The sequence below is a fragment of the Trachurus trachurus genome (genome assembly GCF_905171665.1).
Source record: "Trachurus trachurus genome assembly, chromosome: 1".
Taxonomy (NCBI): Eukaryota; Metazoa; Chordata; class Actinopteri; order Carangiformes; family Carangidae; genus Trachurus; species Trachurus trachurus.
Window position 1 is genome coordinate 16,467,296 of NC_139891.1, and position 23,985 is coordinate 16,491,280.

The 23,985-nt window shown below is 40.6% G+C and overlaps 2 protein-coding genes across 12 annotated transcripts in view; both read right to left on the bottom strand.

Moving 5' to 3' along the window:
- Positions 1-15,033, bottom strand: part of camk2d2 (calcium/calmodulin-dependent protein kinase (CaM kinase) II delta 2) — a 33,012-nt gene extending 17,979 nt beyond the window's left edge. For all 10 annotated transcript variants that reach the window (XM_083974991.1, XM_083974989.1, XM_083974987.1 and 7 more), the window contains exons 1-2: positions 14,600-15,033; positions 11,582-11,676 (exon numbers count right to left, since the gene is read on the bottom strand). In XM_083974991.1, coding sequence (XP_083831117.1) covers positions 11,582-11,676; positions 14,600-14,661 — 157 coding nt within the window. In that variant the 5' untranslated portion in view covers positions 14,662-15,033. The remainder of the gene's footprint in view (positions 1-11,581; positions 11,677-14,599) is intronic.
- A 3,059-nt stretch (positions 15,034-18,092) lies between these two features.
- Positions 18,093-19,318, bottom strand: cxcl8a (chemokine (C-X-C motif) ligand 8a). 2 transcript variants are annotated; one of them, XM_083974579.1, is made up of 4 exons: positions 19,086-19,318; positions 18,840-18,972; positions 18,590-18,676; positions 18,093-18,454 (listed from the first exon to the last, which is right to left on the bottom strand). In XM_083974579.1, exons 1-4 carry the CDS (start codon positions 19,150-19,152, stop codon positions 18,442-18,444), a joined length of 300 nt encoding a protein of 99 aa, XP_083830705.1. In that variant the 5' UTR covers positions 19,153-19,318; the 3' UTR covers positions 18,093-18,441. The 2 variants fall into 2 exon arrangements, with proteins under 2 accessions (XP_083830705.1, XP_083830706.1); XM_083974580.1 differs by having other exon boundaries at positions 18,840-18,945; positions 19,086-19,311.
- Positions 19,319-23,985: the final 4,667 nt, after the last annotated feature.

A 23,985-nucleotide genomic window follows, 5' to 3' on the forward strand; every position in this document is an offset into this window, starting at 1 on the left:
TAGATGAAGCCAGAATAAAATCCCAACAGTGAAATGCAAAACAAATACAGCACGAGCTGTGGCTGCAGTACAAGTAAAGCTAAAAATACAGGGGGAGAAAGTATCTGCCGTGGAACTGAAAGGGAGATGAAGGCAAAATGTGCAAGTCAGTTGATGATCTTTTAAAGCAAGTCATATTACTAAAACTCTGCCACATCCCGTCATGCAAGTAGATGTGCAATTCATCAAACTGTAAACTTGCAGGGAGAACAGAAATCACACGACTGTAGGGCTGGTGAGGAAAACATCTGACCAAAGGCACACACACACACACACACACACACACACACACACACACACACACACACACACACACACACACACCCATTGTGTGGTCACACGTGAACCATGTCTGTGAGAGAACGCCAATTTCTTGTTTGAAGTACAGTATACTACCAGCTTTAAAGACAAGCACAGACTGGCACCCTGACAGGCAGAGCTAGAAACAAGGGCGGCTCAGCCATTATTTCATGATTAGCAGGACCCTCTGAGCAAGGTCAGTAATCTCTCCATCTCTGCCTCAGTCTTACCATATTACTGAATGGTTCATAATTCCCATTGCCTCTCAGACAAGCGCGCGTACACACACAGTATTTCCTATGCTAATTTAATTTGTTTCATCTTTATGTCACCTTGTTTTTGGTTATGCATGATTCTTAATTTTAGCACATTGCATGCTGCACTGGCTCTACAGTGTTTTTTTATGCATGTGTTGGTGACAAATTTAAATGACTTTTGTATTTATATCTCACTTTAGTAATGTTGCAAGATTTTCCACTGTAGTGGGTCTCCACTGCATTCATAATCGTTTAATCAATAATACGTCGCAATCATTTTTTAAATAAATGATTTATTCACATATAAATAATCAGATTCCATGTGTTACTGTAATTTGAAATGTCCTTACTGTTTTAAATAATAGCTCCACTAGGTCCACAAGTTACTAGAAATAATACAGTACTGCTGAATTTGGACTGGTCTTGATTTTTTGGGGAAGTAGACAGCCTTTCTCCTATTGTAACTTTCAACACAAACACAATTGCCACACTGCTGTTTGGTGTCTGAAATGTTGAAATTGTGAAACTTGCATATTTGTGGATTCACCCAGAGCTTAACATCCCCTTTCAGACGCAATCTTTTGGATACAATATTTTGCAACCAGCCTTGGGATTTTTCGTGTGAGAGCTCTTAGAAGTCAACCATCACAAAAAGAAAAAATAAATCGTAATCAATGTTGTTTTAGCCCTATTAGAAAGATGTATGTATATAGTTTCTCTGTGAAGCAATAAGGTCACCCTTGCAAACACCGCTTTGACATGCACAGGCAAGTCACGTTTGGTTGGTTGGTTTTTTTCACTGTACTCTAACTGTACAGCATGTCATACGATTCCCTCACTCCCACTCTCCATCAGTTTCCACCTCCACTATTCTTTCTTTCTCTCTCTCGCTCTCCCTCCTCCACAGGTAGTCCACCTCACAGCCGACCGGACATCTGTTGTCTAGCAACTCCTGCACCAATCAGAGCGTCAGGCCTATCCTCTCCTCTGCAGTGGAACCAGCCTTGCATGCAAATGGCCGACATGGGTAGTTCACACACAACTATCAAACTCTACAGAACTAGAGACAGAAAAGCACAAGTAACTAATCCTGTAGAAACATGCACACATAAAAAAAAGGCCTATTAAATTTTAACACCTCTCCTCTGTAACATAGAGCTATTTAACCCTTGACGAGTGCAGAGAAAAGGAGAACACACAGAACACAGATACCAAGACCAATCTAAATATTTGTCTGCAACTCCGCATAAGATGCTTTTGTGACATTTGCATATTTATGACATTAAGATCTTAGCTTTTGCAATGACAACATGTGTTGGACATGACAGAAAAGATGAGGCAGTTGTTGTAATGCTATTGGGTAAATGTTTTACAGTAATGTATAAAAACATTAAGGTCTGCTTAGGTTCACAGTAAACACAGACTCTTCAACTTTTCTCACTTAGGAGTTTGTATGTTCTTCTTGTCTTCCTGTGGTTTCCATTTGTTTATTATGTTACTCTCAAAAAATGTTAAAACCACAAACGTCCCCATAATTGTGGAGAGAAAGTTTAACTGAACAACCTGACTGAACAAACAAACCTCTGCTGCAGTCGACTTTGAAATCTCCCTGACTCTCAAAAAGTCTCAGACTGACAACAATGGGTTGTGACTGCTATGCTTTACAAACTGTTAATGTATATGTGTGTGCGTGTGTGTGTGTGTGTCCTATGAGAAACATTCTGCTTACCTGGTTAAAACTGACAGCAGCATTTCTACATAATGTGAGACAGTGTAATTGTGCAGACAAATGTGGAGCTACCGCAGTCAGCTGTTATCATTCAGGACTGTCTGGATGTTTTTTGGCCTGAACTAAGCTGCTTTTCTAAATACCAGCTTGTACGTATATTCTCTGCCCAGCAGTGCATAAATTACTATTCACATCGAAAGTGAACAATGATGAATGGCAATTTAATTTACAACATAAAAAGTGGCTTCCTGTTTTTAACTTTTTTTTTAAAGGCTGTTTTTTCTGATGACAGTAAATGAGCTATTAGTTAGGTTTACAACATTTCTTCCTGTTAAACAATTTAATGCAATAAAACATTACTTTGGTAAATACTGTTGGACACAGCCACATAAAGTGCTTCACTTATGGTCTTGTTTGCTCATGGCAAAAACTCTCTTAAAAGTTTCTGTAGTCCTAACGTATTACTTTATTATGGATATAGCAGCACATTAAAACGCATGCACACCTCTTATGTGAACCTGGTTAAATGTGCTGAATGCTGCATCTCTGTCAGCTGCTTTGCAGTCGGTAGAACACTGACCTCTAGCATTTGTCATGTCAAACCATCTTGTCTGAAACAATCTATTTCTTGACATCAGAATTTCAAGTATGTAGAATGCCCATATTAGGACTTTGTACCATATTTTTGGTGACAGTCCACTTGTCATCACGTCATACTGTATGTGTCACTTAGTCAAGTCTGACCTTACTAAAGAATTACCAATCTACAGAAATCTTACGAAGTTGTTGTTTTTTATTTTTGAGTCTTTCATGGAAACACTTAGTAATAGACGTGGGATTTTTAAAGTAAAAACAAATGGAAATATAACTCAGACCCTTCTTCTTTAGAATACTGTGACAAATAATTACTTATCGGGCCTTTTTTAAGTATTACAATGACACTGTTGACTCACCATCCATCTGCTTTCTCTTTGACCAGCCTGGTTAAAAATAAAATTAGCTGAAATCAGCTGTCATAAATCACTTCTCATAGAAAGCTCTCTCCTTTTACTAAGAAAAGAAAATGAATGATTAAAAAAACAAAACATTGATCCTCTATTAAAATTAACTGTTAAAGAAGGACAATATATGCATGTGATAAAAAATAAAAATAAAAAATAAAGAATATTAGTAAGATTGATATTTCCAAACAGGAGAAGACAATGTAGGCCTACAGGGAAGTGATCCTTTATCCAAAATACACCCCTGAAAACTTTAAAGGCTTTAATGGACAGTGATTTGATTGTTTTCTTTGACTTGTATCATCCTTTTATCCTTCATTTTCCTGCTATTGATTTGTTATTACCTACTGTATTATTCTCTGACAATTTGTTGTTTTTAATCTGCCATTCTGGTTGTCTGCCTTACTTTTTTAATGCACTTTAAAGACAGGAAGACATTGTCCCTCAGAGAGAAACATTCCAAGTCCAGAGACCTGCTTGCTTGCCCTTCAGAGTGATGTCTTTAAAAGTTGCTCATGCATTTTCTTAACACTGTAAATCACAGCTGTTACTAGACAAATTTCAAAAGTTAGAAATCTGACCCCAACAGACCCCTACCTCTATTTCCCCTCCTGTCTGTCTCTTTCTTTCTCTCCTGCTGCTTGTTTCTCTTCCAGTTTCTGATGTGTCACGTCTGCAACCGCACTGCAGCAGAGTATAGTGTACACACAAGTGTGTATGTGTGTGTAATTTCTTTGCCTTTTTGTAGCTTGATGTCCTGTTTGTCTAAGATGACCAAATTTAGGGACAGACAGAGAAGACACAGGCAGACAAGTGAGGGACAGAGACAAAAATAGAGACAGAACAAACACCTGTCAGAGATAGGTAGGGAAATACACACACAAAAAGATAACAAGGAGACAGACAAAAAAGATTGCATGTGAACTTCAAACATCTTTTCTATTAGGCTAAGTAACTGTCTGATCTGATCCTTTCAAAACCAATATATATTTTAAAGCTTTGTTCATTGTAGTACTCTGTACTATACTTTGGAGTATGAGGAGTTTTGGGAACTTGCAATATTATGCATAATTAGATCAATCTGTTTAAACGATCAATAATCTAATCAATGATGAGTATAAACCTCGCTTGACGTCCTAAACCTAATCCGCACACAAATTCACCCACCGTACACACTGCAACAGGGTGCTGCAATTGCTCTGCTTCAATTTAATTAAGAGTTTTAATTAAAAGATGTAGTGGGTTGAATGTAACATCCTCTGTGGCCAGAAGCTAAGTAGTCCTCCTCCATATATTTCCATTCTACCCCCCACAGAACCCAGGGGTCTAATGAAACCATCCAGGACGCAGAGACACAGTCACCCTTCGCTGGTTCCCAACAGAGGAAGAATTATGAGACTGATAACTCCCTTGCTTTCTCCTCTAAGGAGAAACAAAAGGTGGCTGGTGTCAGAGATAAAACTGCCCCCGGAGTATTGCTGGGAGTCTCATAACATACGGTAATGCCTGCCTTTATCTTATCCAGTGTAATACAGACACACACATTAGACTAATGTTTAAAAGTGCACTGATCCAAGAGACATCCTGGCAGCTGAACAGACACGTTTCTAATCATATACCCTATACATACACATAAAGCAACAGATTTGAATGCAGAGATGAAGCCCTACCATGCTATAGGGGTTATGCTATACTACTGAGGTAACATTTTAGTGCATGTGATGCACCCAAGGAGCATTGGATGCTCAAAGTACCAAACTACTTTACCCATCACATACTATTCTTCCTGATGATCTTATGTCTGCTATTGAAAGTGTGAAAATTTCCAGTAACTCAACAAATAGGGAAATAAAAAGGCAGATAACGAAGAGCTGCCAATGCATGAGACTTTGTTTGTACAAGAAGAAAATAGCCCGCGTTGCCTGATACTATGCAACTACGGACATTCAAGTGTGCAAAGAGCACTGTTGCTCTTTATACTTACAGGAAAATGCCACCTTGTCTGCATCTGCTTGTTCCTGTATTTACCCACAATACCTTACAACAAGCCCTTAGATATGTACCTGAATTTTCCATTTGTCTTTACATAAAGTGGAGGAAAGCATTAGTGAAATAACAGGATGTTGCTGCTACAATATGTTCCTGGTCTGCCTACTGCAGCTACTTTGGTCAGGAAAAACTGTACCTCTCTACCTTTTTGCTCCTTATTTCGGTCTGCAAGATTTTGGGGCATCCAAGGAAAATTGAACGTCTGGAAAAAAGAAGTTGCAAAGTAGTACTGACAATCACATCTGATATCATCAGGTGATGTTTTAGAAATGGAAAATGTTTTTGCAGCATGTGGCAGCAGTGCTTCATGGATCTATAGTATTCATCACCAGCTTTTAATGTTTAATGAAACAGAAATATAAGGCACTATAGCATTTAATGTTGATAATTACTATAATACTAACTATAATAAACTATAATAGGCGCTCATACTCTTGATATGGTTTTGCTGGGAAACTAATACACAAACACATTTGTCTGTGTATCTTTTGACAAACAATCTGATCTTTTTCTCGTTTGTCTATTTTGATGGCAACGTTATCTGTGGCCTCTGTCTATCAATATGTTTTCTGTCACTCAGTTTCAGAGCAGTTTCTTGTTTCACAGTTGAGCAAGTCTGATAAAGACTGCAATGCAATGAATTGTAAACACTCGAGGAGGGAGACCAGACTTGTGATTTCCAATATGAAACTCATAGAGACGCCAGAGAAGACTGTCATAGTTTGTGTCTCTCGTCCCTTTAGTTGCTGTTTTATTCTGAAGTCGGTGTCCTGTCTTCCTGTGTAAACCCTGCTTTCATTTCATTTATTTGTTTATTTGTAACGGGACTCTGCGTATTCATGAACATACAAAATGTAAATATACCAGATTTAGCTCTAGGCTAATTTCCATCCGTAGTCCCGCCGCTGTGATTACCTAATGTGCCTCACCTGTATTGTCTGTCTCTCATGTACTTAAAGTTATGGTTGGTAATCATGTTCAGAAACACTTTTTGTGAAATGGTCCTTCTATCCTGAGAGTAGTCAATACATTATATATTCAGAAAAAGGAACAAAAAAAATCTTTGCTGACAAAACTCTGACCAATCCATGCTTTTTGCTCCAAAAAGGAAAAACCAATCAGAGTCTTCACCTACGTCCACGGAAAAGCCACACTCCAGTCTGATGGGTGGCAATGTAGCTCTGGCAATGCGCATTGGGTGTCTTCACCTACGTCCACGGAAAGGTGAAGGTGTAGCTTCAGAGAGCAGTCTGAGGAAAGGGGCTGGGACTTTTGACTTGTGTATTTTCAAAATGTGGCCTGCTAGAACCGTTTTTCGAGGGCATACCTTTAACCTCAGTGTTTTCCCATTGACAGGTTTTCTGCGTTGTTGCCTGTTGTCTATGATCTTCGTTCGTATCTGCATGTGCTGTGGTCAACCTGAGTTTTTCCTGCATGTTCTGTGAGTTTAATAAATCTTGTTGTTCCCTCAGACCTGTTTTTGTCTGCATTTGAGTCCAGTCTCTAGAAAACCTGACAAAGACGTGAGGAGAAGAGGAGGAGGAGGAGGGTGGACAGTGCGGGGGAGGATTGTTAGGGAGGGAAAGGGTAAAATCAAACAGATAAAAAAAGAAAAATGGGTTGAAAAGGACACACAAAAGGCATGAAAGGGAGTGAAAAATAGTTGGAGAAAAGAAGGTAGGAGAAGACAGAGGCAGATGTACTACTCTGTAATTAAGAATGCCCTCGCTTTCAGCAGAGTCCATTACCCTTGTTAGTCATAGGCTACTGAAGGTTCTTTTCGGGCTCAACAATCAAAAAAAAAATGCAAGAGCTGCAGTTTTGAATACAGCTTACATTATTAACAAAGTTTTAAGAGCTGAAAGTTGTGTCTGATGACTGCAGATTTAAGGGTCCTTCGCTTAAAAGGATTGATGTTAAAACCTTCAAAATAATTAGCGGGTTCTCATAATGTCAAAGTAAAGCTATGATTTATTACTATCAATAAATTGGTCTATATTTTTCAGTAGTTAATGAGTGGTGAGTCTTCTTCTCTGTAAATAAACCAGCTGATTGCATCCCTTTCTTTCAGGCAGGTGTTTCATGGCTTGGGGACTGATGAGTGTCAAAGACAAAGACCTCCGAGTCAGACCTTTAAATACATGTAATTGCTTTTCAGAGCTATGAAGTAGCTTGTTTTGTCAGTCTGTGAAGCTAGCATTGTCAAACTGCCTCTTATTGTATGTGTTTAGGTATCTGTCAGGTATCATTAAACCATGCTTCAAGGCTGGGGTGGACAGTTCACTCTTGACCTTAAAAATAGTATTTTGACAAAAAAGAGGGAAAAAAAGATTTCAGTTAGGCGTATACATTATCTAATGGTTTTCATCAGTGATATCAGTCATTTGCTCAGTTGTCATGGTGACGGTTCAGCTGTCATCACTGAACAAACTCTGTCTGCTGGAGAGGATGAATACTGATAAGGGAGGTTGCTGAAAGCTTTGAAAGAAATCTAGAAGGAGGAACTCGATTTACGAAGTTTTTTGGCAAAGTCACATGTAATGTAATTTTCTCGTAAAATGTGAGCTGAACAGTTTCTTTACAAAGAAGCCACTGGGATTTTCTTTGGCACTTTCTTTGACTGGCTGATTGATTTGAATAGGAGACGGCAGGACCGGTTTCAAACAGCATCATTTGAGTTTATCTGACACTTTGTAAACCACCACAAAATGAGAAGTTAAAGGACAATGAAAAAAATATTTTCCCTCAAGTTGCCATAGAGGTACTGTAATCTGAACTGTCTAAATCACAAAGACATACACATGAATACTTTAGATTCACACAAACAATACTACCATAGTGTCAGGTACAGTTTTATGTGTTTTAATCCTCATATGCACCTGCTTATCCAGACAGATTAGTATTGACTGAAACCAAAAACTTGAGTCCTTTCAAAAATATGTTTTCAATGCTGTGTTTGAGTGTGTGTGTGCATGAGAAACAGAGACAGAGAGAGAGAGACCCAGAGTGAGAGAATGACCAACATTTATTTTTAGCCTTCAAGTACCCGGTGAGTCATGTGATCCCCCTTCTTCCTACTGATCCCTCCTTCCTTTCCTACCCTCCCATTTTTCTGTCTCTCTCTCACAATCACATCTCTATCTCTATCTCTCTCCCTCCCTCCTTCCCTTCACTTCAAAGTGAGGCGAAACAGTGTCACAGTGACACGGAAGAAAACAGGAAAACGATAGAAGAGGGAAAGGAAAGCAGAAGGGAAGACAAATCTTTATCTTGCTTAATGAAGTAAAGAAAGAGGAAGGGGAACGATATGCAAAAAGGAAACATGCGCACAAGCAAACATGGATCATCTGTATATGTAACACCGAGGCAGACTTGCTTACACCTTGGCAACAGCTATTATCTCTGTTACCATGACACCTCCGCATTACAAAAATAACAATGGCACAGCCCAATTACTGCCGAAACTGTCCACTCTGAAGGAGGGTCAGTAATGAATCAGTGGACTGAATGCCATTAAGCCAGAACAGTGATGATAATGATACCACCGGGGTTCGCTTTCAGTCAATTAAGAATGAAAACACACATAAGAAAAATTGGGAGTAAGATGATGGAAAGCATCATCAGTGTCAGCATAAAAATCTTATGAAATCTTTGTTTGGATTCCTCCCTTCTTGTGAACACAGACTCCCACTGTGCAGTTTATTATTCACACAGCTGCCTTTTTCAAAACATCTTTATTGTAATGGTTCCATCTCTGCAAATCTGTCCAACTGTTAAGACAAGCTGAAAGGGTCAGCAACGAGGCTACACAAACAAGGGCATTCACACTGCACAAACGCACGCACACAAACAGATGAGGGATTACAGACACACAAACACATGCACACTTGTATACATACACACAGCAGATCACAAGGAAATACAAAGTGACAAAAGACAGCAGACAGAGTTATAGTGACAGGACACTGAAGCATGCATGAAGGGAAAGGACAAATATTCAAGTGCTGTGAGGGATGCACACACAAACACACACACACAAACACACACTCAAGTGTTGACTTTCTGTTCTCTTTTTCTCTCTCATTATCTGTCTCTCCCCCTCTGCCTCCCATCTTTTTCTTCCTCTTTCATTCTCCCTCCACTGCTTCCTGTCCTCCACTGACTTATCTGCTGCTCTTAATGAAATGCTGCATAATCAGGATTGCAGATTGCAGGACTGCGATTGGTCCTATCGGCGAAAATGCACACGTGTGCATGCATAACCAGAAACACCAAACATAAACGCACACAGCGCCTTGATCTTCCCGCATTTCAGCCACCAATCCAACCCTAAACCTCTTTCAATGATATACACTCACACACACATGCACTTGCGTAGGCAAACACATACACACACAGTGGTGGAGCAGGGTTGGGGGGAGGTCATGATCCTGCCAGAGAGAAGGGAATCAGAGTTGCAATTCTAGAGCTTATCGCTGAAAGAGGGTAAGACCATATCTGACACGCCAGCATGCACAGTATGTAAACCTCTGTGTGTGTGTGTGTGTGTGTGTGTGTGTGTGTGTGTGTGTGTGTGTGTGTGTGTGTGTGTGTGTGTGTGTGTGTGTGTGTGTGGGTGTCCACAGCCTCACATGCATATGTGGTGAGATAACCCTTTGCAGTATTTTTGGAAAATCTATCCCAGCATGCAAGTGGTGAGACACTGATCCGTCTGCCGAGGTGTCTATTACCGACACTGCACTCAGCAAGCGGGAGGGTCAGCATGGGCAGAAGAGAGATAGAAGGAGGGAAAGAGCAAAGGATTTGTGAGGGAGGAGAGAAGAGTAGACAGAAACGACACGCAGCATGAGGGGAGCAAAGAAAGGAAGAGATAAGGAACAGAGCGATGGAAGGAAGGGAGGGCAGGGAGGGATAGATGGTGAGACATTAGTACCTGGGTGAGAAATATTAACAGTGCCTTATAAATCACCAAGAAAAAAAAAGCTAGAGAGATATGAAAGAGGGAGAAAAAGAAAATGCTAAATAGGGAAGAAGAGCAAATACACAAGAGCAGAGAACATGGAGAGGGAGGATGCTGAGGAGGAGGGACACTGGGAGCTGCTGGAAAGGAATGAAAGGTAAAACACTGCAAAGGGGGGGAGGGGTTGCTTGTTCATACACATACTACAGCACTACAACAAACCATAAATTTGCATCATCACAATCAAACTACAGGCAGTGGCACAACATAACGTGTGCACAACACCCATGGCAGTTTCCAAAAAATTGTAAACAATTAAATTTCAGTTAGAAAGCTCAGCTCACACGCCCGACTCCTTGTGTGGTACGGCAGCAGTCATTGGGCATCACAAACTAGCAAACACTGACAGAGCACGCTATTGGCTTACAGAAAAAGGGGGACAGCAAAAGGCACAGCACACCATTGGTTAGTAATCACCAATATGCTTTTGGCGGTTCCTGGGTCAGCCGTGTGCTTGCATGTGCACATATGTGTGTATGCGTGTGTGTGTGTGTGTGTGTGTGTGTGTGTGTGTGTGTGTGTGTGTGTGTGTGTGTGTGTGTGTGTGTGTGTGTGTGTGTGTGACTAGGCCTATATATGTGTGTGTGTGTGGGTCCCAAGCCTGAAGCAACCAGGCCAGCGGCTACAATTACAGTGACGGATGTGAAAGAACTGGGTCGGCTTCGCAAGAGATCTGCCCCTGGGACGACAAGACCAGCCAGAGCCCTGAATCAATACGCAACACAAGCACACTCACAGGAAGGCACACACACACACACAAGGTTGCAAGTGACAAACATTTACATAGAACACCAAAGGACAGAGATATGAATAACACAAAAAGGGGTACATACTACATGGACCACAGAAGTGCAAACGGACATTCAGCTGACATATTTTTCACCTTTCTTCCACAGAGACAGAAAATCTTAATCAACCAGAATCCAGATGGATGTCTGCCCCTGTGTCCCTGTCTGACTCTCACTCACTAACTTTCACACACACTTTCTCACAAACACACACACATAAACTTGTTCTCAAAGCCCCAAAGCCTGTTTCAGGGGCAGTAATGTTCACAGCTCATCCACACCTAATTCAGTGACACTGGGGGACATGTTTTTTTTTTCCTGTTCATGTGTGATGTGCGTTTCTGGAGGCCTATGTGTGTGTTTTTGAACATGTTTACATGTGTGTTCACGTTTCCTACCTCTGGCAGAAAGCTTCTTGGTGTTGATGATTTTGGCAGCATACTCCTGTCCAGAGGAGATCTTCACGCACCTCCTGACCACAGAGAATGCGCCTCTGAAATGAACACACACACATACAAGGAGATGCATATAAAAGGTCAAAGTAACAATATACAGAATGATCTATACTGACCCAATGAACAAACATGTGAGAGTTTCAAAACAGGAGCTCAGAAAAATTAAATTAAATTTGCCGATGATGGGGGTCTGTGTCAAATCATCATGAATATGACATTCATTGCAGTTTGTGAGTACTAGACAGGAGGGAGATGTTTCCATGGTAACTTATTTAAAGCTGCTTGATAAAACAAGGGTTTCTCGTTTAACGGAATAAATCTGGCTGAACAAATAACCTTACTTTGTGGTACAGTTCTCAGATGTCATGACTGACTAATCGTAAATGTGGCTGAGCTCAAATCTGATCTTTTACTGACACATTTTCACATAGATAAAGATAAAAGTCTAGCTGCAGTAGCAATGCAGCACACAACCCCACTCACACACACCACACCACCAGAAGATATTGTCTTTATCATCACCACAGGAGACCACCAACACCAAGCGAACATGCCGACTATTGTTTCAGCCGTATTTTGGTGTATGAAGGCACATGTATGAAGATCACAAAACTAGGTCAGCTATATTTGAGGGAGGAGAAGAGCAGAGTGCTGCATCTCTCATCTCTAAATGCAACCATGGAGCGATCCGCCTCAGCTCCGCTCTGCTCTGCAGCCATGCAGGCCGCTTTACTATTCAACCTCCATCTCTCGTCTTTCCCTTCAAATCGAATATGTTCCCTTCCGCAGCAAATTCCCGTTGAGCTTCAGACAACATCAGAGATATCACAAACACTTGGAGACAGACACAAGATAGACAAGGCTAAGAATGGCCATAACCTTAAATGAACCCTGTTCTTCCACTTACTTTACTTCTAATAGCTTACAACTGGAGCATGACATTACCACCCAGCGTTATATTATATTATTATTGGTAAGAAAATGTCTGTGCCAATCTAATTACTAGCTACAGTACTGCCATATATATACTGTATAGTATATAGGCCTACATGTAATGTGTATCATGACTATGTTATCTAATGTTCTCTGGGGAGAGCAGCTTGCCACTAAAGCTTACCTCTTATTTATAGGGGATTTGGTAAAGGAAATGATAATAGCATAACATGTTACATAAGAATTTTGCTTGACTATTCTGCATAGTTAGGCCTATGCTGCCACTGTGCATAATATTATGCCAACTGTGTCTGCTAAATGAGTCTCTACAGTGCTAAATGACAGAACCTAATATCAGTTAAGGTACATGTGCTTTTGTGTTTTAAAATGGATGGCATGTTAGCCAGAATAAGGTGCAGTGTTATCAGCTAGAGCATTATGAGGAACATTGTGTTTATTGGGGGGGTGCAGTCAAGCCAAATAAGGCTGCTAAATTAGACAGTGTACACTGTACATGATTGGCTGGGAACATCTGATGATGTAATTACATAAGATGCCTCACAAAAATAAAAACATTTTTTGCACAGGGATGCAGAGAGTGGATTTATATGGTCACAAACCAATTTGAGAATATATTTATCATATTTTTTTCTGGTAGTAAATTGATTAAATGTAGGCCTAAATTATCCTCTATGGTAAATTAATTTATCAGTATATTTAATGATATCTACCTATTGATTTTTCCAACATTTTAGAGCATGTAAAATGTAAAACAATCATTTGGTTATGGAAAAATTACCTACATCCACATATGTGGTCAAAAAAGAGAGGAATTTTGTTCCATCAGTTGCCTATAGCTTGTCTAGTGTCAGTATGGAAGGGAAATGGTGCTACACACAGTAAAGGGATCAGGTGAGTTAAAAGGTACTATAAAAGCAATAGGTATGGCTGCATTATTAATGACAGGCGGTGTAAGATGAACACAGGATAGGATCATAAAGACAGGGGGCTTAGGCTGCACAGGAGATTCCACTTTCTATCAGGGATTTCCATGTGGGGGGGGGGGGGGGGGGGGGGGGGGTCTTGGGAGATCAATTCCTTCAGCAAATGGGAGACACTGGGTATTTAGTACACCTCCATCTACTGAAGCTATCTCTGCTTTGGCTGAATGTCAACCCAGGCTGCAGACTTCTGGGGCTGTGTATATACTGACCACAGGGTGCTGGGCAAACTGCAGGTCAGGCAGTGCATGACCACATAAATAGCCTGCACACACACATGCACGCGTACGGACGTGCGTGCAAACCTATAGACACACACTGGTAGCTATACGATACACGTTCATGCCTCCATGAGCGCGCGCACACATGCAGGTAGGTGCGGATCTTTGTTTCCAATTCTCTCTCTCCCTCTCTCTCTCTCAGGGGTGAGGAATTCCCTCCCTGTGTCTGATAATTGACCGCAGCTCGGTGCTTGGCTAAGGAATGTGTCATCGCCGAATACATGCTGTCGCATTACAGAGTGTGTATTTCTGTCACGCTGAAGGGGGGAGTGAGGGAGTTGGGGGATGGGGCCGGGGGGGTTGGGGGGGTTAGATGGAGGAGGTGGGTTACCATATCACCCCCCACCCCCGGTTCCATTTACAACCCGGGAGCTCCGCGTCCTCCCGTGGCACCCCAAATGTCGAGATGCAACATCAGGTGCTGCACAGGATGGAGGCGAATGACGACACGCTCGACTCGACATCTTTCGTAATCATAAAACGTAAGCAGGGCTTCAAATGTGGGATTAAACGAATAAGATGCCACTGCACAGGCCTGTATAATAGCCGAAATGATTCGGCCTCCCTGCATCATATGTTTCAAGGCAACACTATCAGCAGCGCGCACACTCTCCAAAAAAAAAAAAAGAAGCGCACAGACACACAAGAGCCCGGAATCCGCGTCCTTAAACCAAGGCGGCCCATTACATAACAGGCTGACATTTCATACACGGATGATGCCAGATGATAAAAACATGCTTCCTTACTTCCCCAGCTCCTCGAACAGCTGATATTCGTCGGTAAATCTCGTGCAGATCGTTAACGCCATCCTGAAGGAGTCGCCCAGGGGGGTGTGCGGAGAAGCGGATAAGGTGCACTCACAAACGGTATCCACCACACACAGTCGTCTGCACCGCCCGGTTTTGTCCTGGACCTGCAAGCCAAACGGAGGGATTCATGCACAGCTTAAGCGCATCGACAAGAGCTCTGGTGGGATGACTTCTGCGGCAAAACACTGCCCTGCGCGAGTGCTTCAATCGGGGCGAGGGGGGCTTCCGGCGTTGTCGTTTGCTCTTTCTTTATTTTCTTCACGTGCAGCGGTCAGTTTGTCACAGCTCGTGGACGCAGCATTTTGTGTGCATGTCGGTATCTGGTGCGTGTCCGTCCAGCAGCGCTGTGAGCGTTGTCTCTCTACGCGCCTCAGACGCCGCACTACCGCACCTACCCCCGGCTGTGGCCCCAGTCCCGCCCCTTTGCCTGCATCCTCACTAGGCCAATAATAATAATAATAATAATAATAATAATAATAATAATAATAATAATAATAATAATAATAATAATATGGGAAATGTGTGTACCATGGAACAATATAGCCTACATCTATTTTTGCATAATTAATCAGAAAATATTATTTTTGTTATTTATTGTGACACCACGTTTGAGAGAATATTTGCTAATCACAGGAAAGTATAGATTTCTTTAAGCAGGAATCCACCTGTGTAGAATAGTTAGAATAGTTCTCCAAACTTTTAAAGAGGTGTGCAATCTCTGGATATCTCTCTCAAATGTAGGTTATATTGTAATTTCCTCTGAGGACATGTCATATCTTTATAAAAAAGTGACTGTTTGAGAAAGAGTTGGTTGCTCTTTGTACTCTTGCAGTGTGAAAATGTCAGATTGTGGTAGCCTCATGTGACAATAAACTCAAAAACATATTGTGAGCCTTGCTATTACAGAATTTACTCAATGGTTGATTTCAAAAACGTCAAAGTTATCAGAATTTGCAGAATGTGGATGAAGGCCTACCTTTTGGCACAGAGAGAAAAGTTTATGCGCTTTAATACACTGGCTGGAAGATGTTCTGTTCATGCACCCCAGCTTTCTGAGCAAAAGTTAAACCAGGGTTAAATTAATCTAAAATTAAAAAAAAAAAAATAATCTTTATAGTCATTTTAATATAATCCAGAACAGAATAAATCTCTGACTACTAAAGCCGTGCAAGTCACTTTGAGTTGACGCGGGTCAAACAGACACTTAAGTCTAGACTAAACTGGCCTATTGTCTTTAGTAATTGTGTGGTTTGTTCACCTGCTAATGGCTATTATTGATCCCCAAGGGGAAATTTATTTTTGTTGCAACAACAACATCTCCAGCTCAAAGTGTACAAGTTAAAGAGCAAAGTGGTCAAGAAATATAAAAGAAAGAAATATAAATATATATAAAATAAAATAAATAAAATATGTATGTGTAAAATATAAAAAAATATATGTACAATGCAAACATGGACAGGAGTTATTGTACAATAAATATGGCACTGAATGTGGATTATTGCACAGAAAGGAATGACTCAGAGCGTCTGACATTCAGAGTGAGGAGTTGTACAGTTTGATGGCCACAGGCAGGAATGATTTCCTGTGTCGTTCTGTGGTGCATCGTGGTGCCATCAGTCTGGTGCTGAAAGAACTCCTGTGTTTGACCAACACGTCATGAAGCGGGTTGGACACATTGTCCAGGATGGCTTTCACCTTGTGAAGCATTCTTCTCTCTGACACCACTGTCAGAGAGTCCATCTTTACCCCCACAACGTCGCTGGTCTTGCGAGATGGAAATTAGCGGTTCCGCTAAATCTGGTGCAGCCATCTTTTTATTGTCTCAATAATTAATGTCACTGCACAATGTCCTTTTTAAATAAAAAAATAAAAAAAATAAAAAAAAATCAGTCTGTTGGCGTCCGCTACCCTCAACTTGCTGCCCCAGCACACCACAGCATAGAGGACAGCACTGGCTACCACAGACTCATAAAACATCCTGAGCATAGTCCTGCAGATGTTGAAGGACCTCAGCCGCCTCAGAAAAAAGAGGCTTGTACAGGGTATCAGTGTTCTTCCTCCAGTCCAGTTTATTATCAATGTGAACCCCCAGGTACTTGTAGTCCTCAACAATGTCCACATTGACCCCCTGGATGGAAACAGGGGTCACCGGCACCTTGGTCCTCCTCAGGTCCACCACCAATTCCTTGGTCTTTGTCACGTTGAGCTGCAGATGGTTCTGCGCACAAAGTTGCCCACAGTAGTCCTGTACTCCACCTCATCTCCCTTGCTGATGCATCCAACTACTGCTGAGTCATCTGAGAACTTCTGGAGATGACAGGTCTCTGTGTGGTAGTTGAAGTCGCTGGTCTACAGGGTGAAGAGGAAGGGAGAGAGGACGGTCCCCTGCGGGGCCCTGGTGCTGCTGACCACCCTGCCGCACATTACCTGACTGCCAGTCAGGTTATCCACAATCCAGGACACAAGGAGGGAGTCCACCTGCATCGCCGTCATCTTCTCACTCAGTAGAGCCGGACGGATGGTGTTGAAGGCACTGGAGAAGTCAAAAAACATGACTCTCACAGTGCCCCCCGTCTTGTCAAGGTGCGTGTAGATGCGGTCGAGCAGGTAGAGGATGGCATCCTCAACTCGGGGCTGGTAGGCGAACTGGAGGGGGTCCAGATGTGGTGTGACCACAGGCCGGAGCTGCTGCAGGATGAGTCTTTCCATGGTCTTCATAATGTGGGGGGTCAGCACCACCGGAGTTTGGCGATGCGTCCTTTACACATAGCTGCTTCTGATTTCATCCCTGTTACGCGTGGTATTTGTTTAGTGGTGATCTGTGCACACTACTCATCTTTGTTACACGGGTTCAAATATAGGTTACTAAATGTTAGGGTCTTTATAAGTGGAAGGAGAGAACTTACATTTTAAAGCTGGACCAGCGTTTCATTGTTTACACTTGAGGTTTATTTATCCAAGTGAGAGTGAATTCCCGGAAAGTCCTGGCGCCAGGATTGTGAGGTCATTAGATAGCTAGCATCATGTGTTTTAGTTCTGTTTAAGATGACTGCTACAGTGATATAATAGCCCATACGGTGAGGAAGTGGAAAGAGGAAGTGAAATTCGGGAGATAACATCAAATGATTCTTTATCTAGGGTATCACAGTATTACATATGTTTGTGTTATTGTACAATATAGGTAATTACATGTTTGTGAGAATAATTGTCTGATTACAATGCACAGTATGTTACAGTGACTGAGTGATGATAGTTTGATTACCATGTTAATGGTAAAATGATCAGGTAAAGCTGGGAACACATTTCCATGAATTAATTACATGAAATTCTTGATTCATATTGATCATTTCATGCTTGCAATGAAAATATGACATTATAGTCTAACCAATAATATACAAAGTAATATCATTTTGAATTTGAAGTGATTTTTTTATTGGTCATTAGTATCAATAGATATAATACATAAATATATCAATAAATAATGCTAAATACATATTAGAGACAAGGGAGTAGTATCAAAAATAGATACAGGGCTGTCGAGCAGTCGAAATTGCATCAAAAAGTAGCAAGAACATTAACAGTTTTAACAGAGACGTGTTCATAAATAGCATGTTTGATACAAACAGGATTGGAGTGCATATATTCTGTTGAACACTTCAACAGTAGGTGAGGACATCACGTAGTTCCCAGGTCATGATATGAAATGAGGGCGATGGCTTCAACATCTGATCAAACACATACATTCGGGTATACTTTCATTTGTCCAAAAATGGCTCAGCTCAGCGCCTCCTGCTGCAGAGGTAAAAAAAAAAGAAGAAAAAGAAAAAAGGAGATAATCATTATTTTGTGTTTCTAAAATACTTCTGACATAACATATCACATTATCTAGTCGAACTTTTAGGGACTGCATGATTGACCTGTACTTACTTGGACATGATCCTCTGGATCACTTTCTTCACCCAGGGAGCCTCAGGGTCCAGGCAGACCTCTTGGCCGGTCTTTTTCAGAGTGGCACTGCAAGACCCAACAAGATGCAGAGATAGGGTCAGACCTTGTACACTTTGACAAAGACCTCATGCACTCATGCAGAAGCCAACAAGTGACAATGACAAAATCTCATAGTACCAACATCATTGCTATTGCTATATGGGATGAGGGCTTTTAAATGGGGTCTTACATGATCTCAGTTTCTTCGCAGTGAGAGTTGGCAGGAATCAGTTCAACCTTCTCGATGTGGCGGCCAATGGGTTTGCTCTCTGTCTGGATGCAGCGACAGTGCAATTCTACTCCCAGGCTTCTCAGACTCATACCTGTTAGGAGACAGGAAGCACATGCAGTCACACAGTGCAACAAATGTTTGCTGGTGTCTCTATATGCACTGCAGAAACAACAAAGTAGTGAGAGTGACACAAAATGATCTTACCTTCACTGATAGACAGGGATGCCACGAGCACCAGCATAGCAATAACCATAACTCTGCCGCTTATCATTTTGCCCTTTAAAATTCTGCAAGTTAAACTTATAAAAAATAAAAATGTCCTTCAGAAAGCCTGTAAAAGTAAAGTCAAGGAGGTGTTTTCTATACAGCTCTACTCTTTTTCGTCTTGTTCAGCTGCCTCTGTCCTTTCCTTTTTCTTTGCTCAGCTGCCTTCTCGCTCTGTTGTTTGAATCTAGCGCTGGGGGAAGGCTCTTATATAGCCAACTCCTGGAAGTGAGTCATTTCCCTGGCTAGGTCATATTGCGAAACCTGGGATTCTTGGCACATGACTGGGAAATTACACTGAAAGAAGAAGAGGGATGTCTGTGATTTATCCTGAAGACTTATCCTAACCTATCTGATAACAGAGTGACTAAAATAGGTAATAAACTAACTGATCCCACAGGAATGCTAATGAAAACTTCTCTATAACTTAGATATGTATGATGGTATTGCTGTTAACGCTGTATAATACGGAAGCGTATTGCATTCACTTTAATAAATAAAAAAGTCCGGTTTTTCTGGGTAATAAATTTTTATGGTCTGTTTTTCGAAGTAGGCCTAATTATTTCTGTTTTTCTAATTTATTTTTTGTTTTTTTTTTATTTTTTTTATTATTATTATTTTCTGTTTTTTGTGGTAATTTTTTTCCTCCTGTTTTTCAAGGTAATTTTTTTCTAACTTCGAGATTTCAAAATCCCGTGACACGCTCCCACCTGCAAGTAACGTAAGGACTGATTTCAAAATAAAGGTGCTACATCAGACTGTTCTGAGTGACACTCTCTGAGGAGGTATTCTCAGTAACAGGTAGTTTCCTTCCTATATCTGAATTTACTTGGAACACAGTGAAAATAAGACTGCATTTTTTTTGTGGAGCATATCCATGGATGTATGTTAAGCAATGTAAAAGAAAGCGGCTTTACCAAGGGGGCAGTTGTCGGTCTGAGAAGTGAAGCTCACTTCCGCGTTCAAAAAACTGCAATCCTCTCAGCTGCCACTGGGGGCTGGTGCCAGAAAGCAGCAAATCTCCATAGACCCCTATGTTAAAATCGCAGATTTTACATCCTAAATAAACATGATCAAACCAATAGTTTCTACCCCCGCACACACTCTGAGGGGGGTGAATTTTTTTTTAACTCTACCGTTTTACTATTATTAGGTTTAAAATTCTGGCCAATTAGGGCCCGAAAACGTTGAGTGACAGGTCCGGAGACCACTGCTTCGAGGCCAGTGGGCAGGTTCTAAATCCAACATGGCGCTGTTCAGGCCACCATATTTGAGTCACAAAAACGACTCCCCAAAACCAATGGGTGACGTCACGGATGCTACGTCCATATTTTTTACAGTCTATGGCCTTTACTCATTGTGTTATGAATACTTTTATTTTGAAGGCGCTCCCTGATGTGACGTGTGTAGCTTGTGTTCGAGCCATCAGTCTGGAAAATAATGGTGGAACCTGTACCAAAGTGGAGTTTGAATAAAACAATGTATCTCATGGATCTAAGATGCAATAGATCCTACCTGCCTACTTGCAGGTGGGAGATTGTCACGGGATTCTGAAATCTTGTTACTGCAAGTCAGAAAAAAATTACCACGAAAAACAGGAGGAAAGATATTACCACGAAAAACAGAAATAATTACTCAAAAAAATAAATTACTCAAGTGAATGCAATATGCTTCCGTAGTATGACACCATTACTCACTCAAAAGTCATGAAGTAGAGATTGGTCAATTTATAACTGATTCATAAATGGCATGAAATTAAATGAACTGTTAGATGCACTCTGTGAATGAATGGCTGACATAGGTGATTGTCATCCAAAGATTTTACCCTCAGGAAGGGACATTTATTGACTCTATTCCAAACTTTGCGTTTCACATAATAAGCTGCGTCACTGTCTCACACACTTTTTTAAACTGCTGTAGTTCATCACAGACTTCATATAGATAATGCACGCCTGCCTAATGTGCACCAACTTGTTACAAAGAACGTGTTTGTGCATACTTGGTATTTAGAAAGAGACAGGGAGAAAGCTGGGAGTTAGCAGCCTGGCAATATGATTTGACATACAAAGTAGTCTAATATACTGTATCTCAAAGATGAACCTTTGACATGTATGCATCATAGTCTGAAAGCACATTATTGCAAGGTAAACTTGTCAACTGCCAACTCATGTGTTTGACACATCTAAAGCAACTCCAGTAGACATGCCAAAAGCCCTCTGTGAACTAAAGTCTGACACAACCCCAGCAAGCACCAACAAGTCCGCTCACAGCCCTGACGTCACTACAGTCATTGTCACACTGCAGAAGAGAAGTATGGGCCAACTTCTGACAAGGGGGGTAATCTTGTGGTTTAAGACTAATGTGTCAGTTGTTGCACCACACAAACAATACATGCTGATTGAACGGTTCGTTGTTGTGAAAATAATATAACAAATGAACTGAAGTTTTTTTTTATTGAACATGAACTAAAACCATGGAGCTTAGGAAGTATATCCCTCTGAAAACACTCATTTCCTTTTGTGATCACTGCTGGTCATACCATACTGAAATTAAAAGTTGATGTGAATATCACGTTCCGGTAAATAGAGGATGTGAAAAACTTTTCTGGAAAATTACAAATCTAAAGTTAGTTGTTGTTCTTTTTTTGCCGTTAAGTTCATCCATGTGGTGTCATGAAATGGCATGACACTCACGTGTGTCCAGCATACATCACCTATTGGTTTCCCCCAGATTTACCCTGGGTCCAGAGTATCAGATCATTTTTGAAACTGAAATCAGGTTTCACATGTCTTTAGGTACATAACAAAAAAAAATCATATATCACCAATCTAAACACTATCATTAGTCTACTGTAACAGATATGGAAAGTTCAATTTGTTGAGCAGGCTCACTGTCCCATATATGTGATTCGCAACTTGATGCTATCACAGAGGATGTCGGCCTAATCTTGTTTGCTCACATCATACAAGATTTTTTGGGGGAAATTTCATAACTTCCCCTTGACCTCCGCTACAACTATATAGTAAATTGTATATAATACAGTATACACTAATTTCTAAAATTGGCCCTGCATTGTAATCATGAGTGAGTCATGTTACTATAATTATAGAAATTATTATTATCATAACAGTTTGCACAGACTTTCACATTCGCAGTGGATGAGTTCTAATCAGTGACACGATTGCTCTTCTTTTCTCTAATGCTAGGTGACAAATGGTGACATTTTAGGTTGGAAACATTTATCATTGCAGCTGCTCAGTGGAAAATCCCAATGTTTGATCTTCTGATATACTTCAGATAGTATCACCATTCACCTGAAACCAGCAGCTCAACAAATGATATTAAAGTGAGTTTTGAAAACACCAGACAATTGCAGAGAAAAGGCAAGAAATATTTTGCCATTGTTCTAATGGTGGCTTTGACCAAACAGGGCCCTTGGTCTTGTTACTTCAGTCTTTTAACATGTTACCTTCTTCTGCATAACAATATATTGCCTGTAATATACTGTATAGCATTCCACAAAAGAGTATGGTATAATATGGATAGCATTCCCTTTAACCATGTTTCCATCTATATGTTTTTATTCACAATAAGCAATATCAAATTAAAAATGCCTTATGGAATGACTGCCTTATCAGAAAGCAACCAACCATGCATGCTGACAAACCACACACTGATACCAATCACAAAAGGCACTGGGAAGTAAACAGGATCTGGGAAAATCGGGGATGAATCATGAACTTGTAATCACTTTAGCTTGCTTGTGGTTTCTGCTTTGTGTTTGAATTATAATCCGAGAATGAATACTTAAGCATGTCTGTGTTGCTTTAGTGGAAACAAACTGGTTACATTGAGAAATATACAAAAGTAAACAAGTGGTTTCACTTGGATGAGGAGTGCAAGAGGTGACTGTTGACACCTGGGATTTTCAATAATGGTCAGGAATTTTTTTTTTTTTTTTTTTTTTTTTTTTTACAAATGGCTGGTAAAAGATACAAAACTTTAACTTGAAGTATCAGTCTGATAGCAAATGGCCCTGCAGCAGTTTACATACCTCATCTGTGTAAAAGTGTGTGTCTCAAGTTAAGTATCATGCCAGGACATGTTTGCTGGCTTGTCATAACCAACAAATATGTAAATGAAAAGACTTTTAAATACCACATATTCTACACATGCATACTTCTTTTTTGCAGCACATATTACACTGAGATTAAAAATAAGAAAAAAAAACTTTGTCTTATTCTTTGAGAAGATTATATCTGTTATCTACATGTTGTACTACTTTTTTTCTGTGCACTGATTTTTTTCATGCAATTTCCTTGAAAGAGAGCAGAAGTGAAATTGCTCAAAGAGGATGTTAAAAATGAGGAACATGGGGGCATAGATGATACGGTACAGTTTCTCAGCTAAATCACTAAAGCTCCAGCAATGCTGTGTCAGTTTTACTGGGAAAAAAAACTTTAAATATCTTATTAGTTTGTTTGACAAACACAGCCCACTTCCAGATGTATTCATGTTGTGTGTGTGAACTCAATAGTAGAAGTATTTCTATTATATCATTCTTCCATGGAAATTTGGAAGAAAATGGGCTTGGACCTGCAGTTTGTCTCTTCAGAGACAATATCACTTCTGCAAGAAGAGTCATGTTATTGTAGGATTAATGATTCTTGTTATTATACGTAGTCGAAATAAACATGAAGAAAGAAGAACGGAAAAAAAGATGAATAGAGTAGGCTTCTTGTCCAACACTGTGTTGGTGGGGGGGGGGGAGAATTTCTTTGGAAGTGAGAGAGGGTGCGGAAGAAAAGAGTTTACACAGCAGGCTTGCATCACAGTTAAG

Bases quoted from the DNA above. Each gene is read 5' to 3' on its own strand.
- cxcl8a (XM_083974579.1), bottom strand. From the start codon at position 19,152: ATGATAAGCGGCAGAGTTATGGTTATTGCTATGCTGGTGCTCGTGGCA. The intron at 18,973-19,085 runs GTAAGATCATTT...GTCTCCTAACAG, and splicing joins ATCCCTGTCTATCAGTGAAG to GTATGAGTCTGAGAAGCCTG. The intron at 18,677-18,839 runs GTAAGACCCCAT...TGGGTCTTGCAG, and splicing joins TGCGAAGAAACTGAGATCAT to TGCCACTCTGAAAAAGACCG.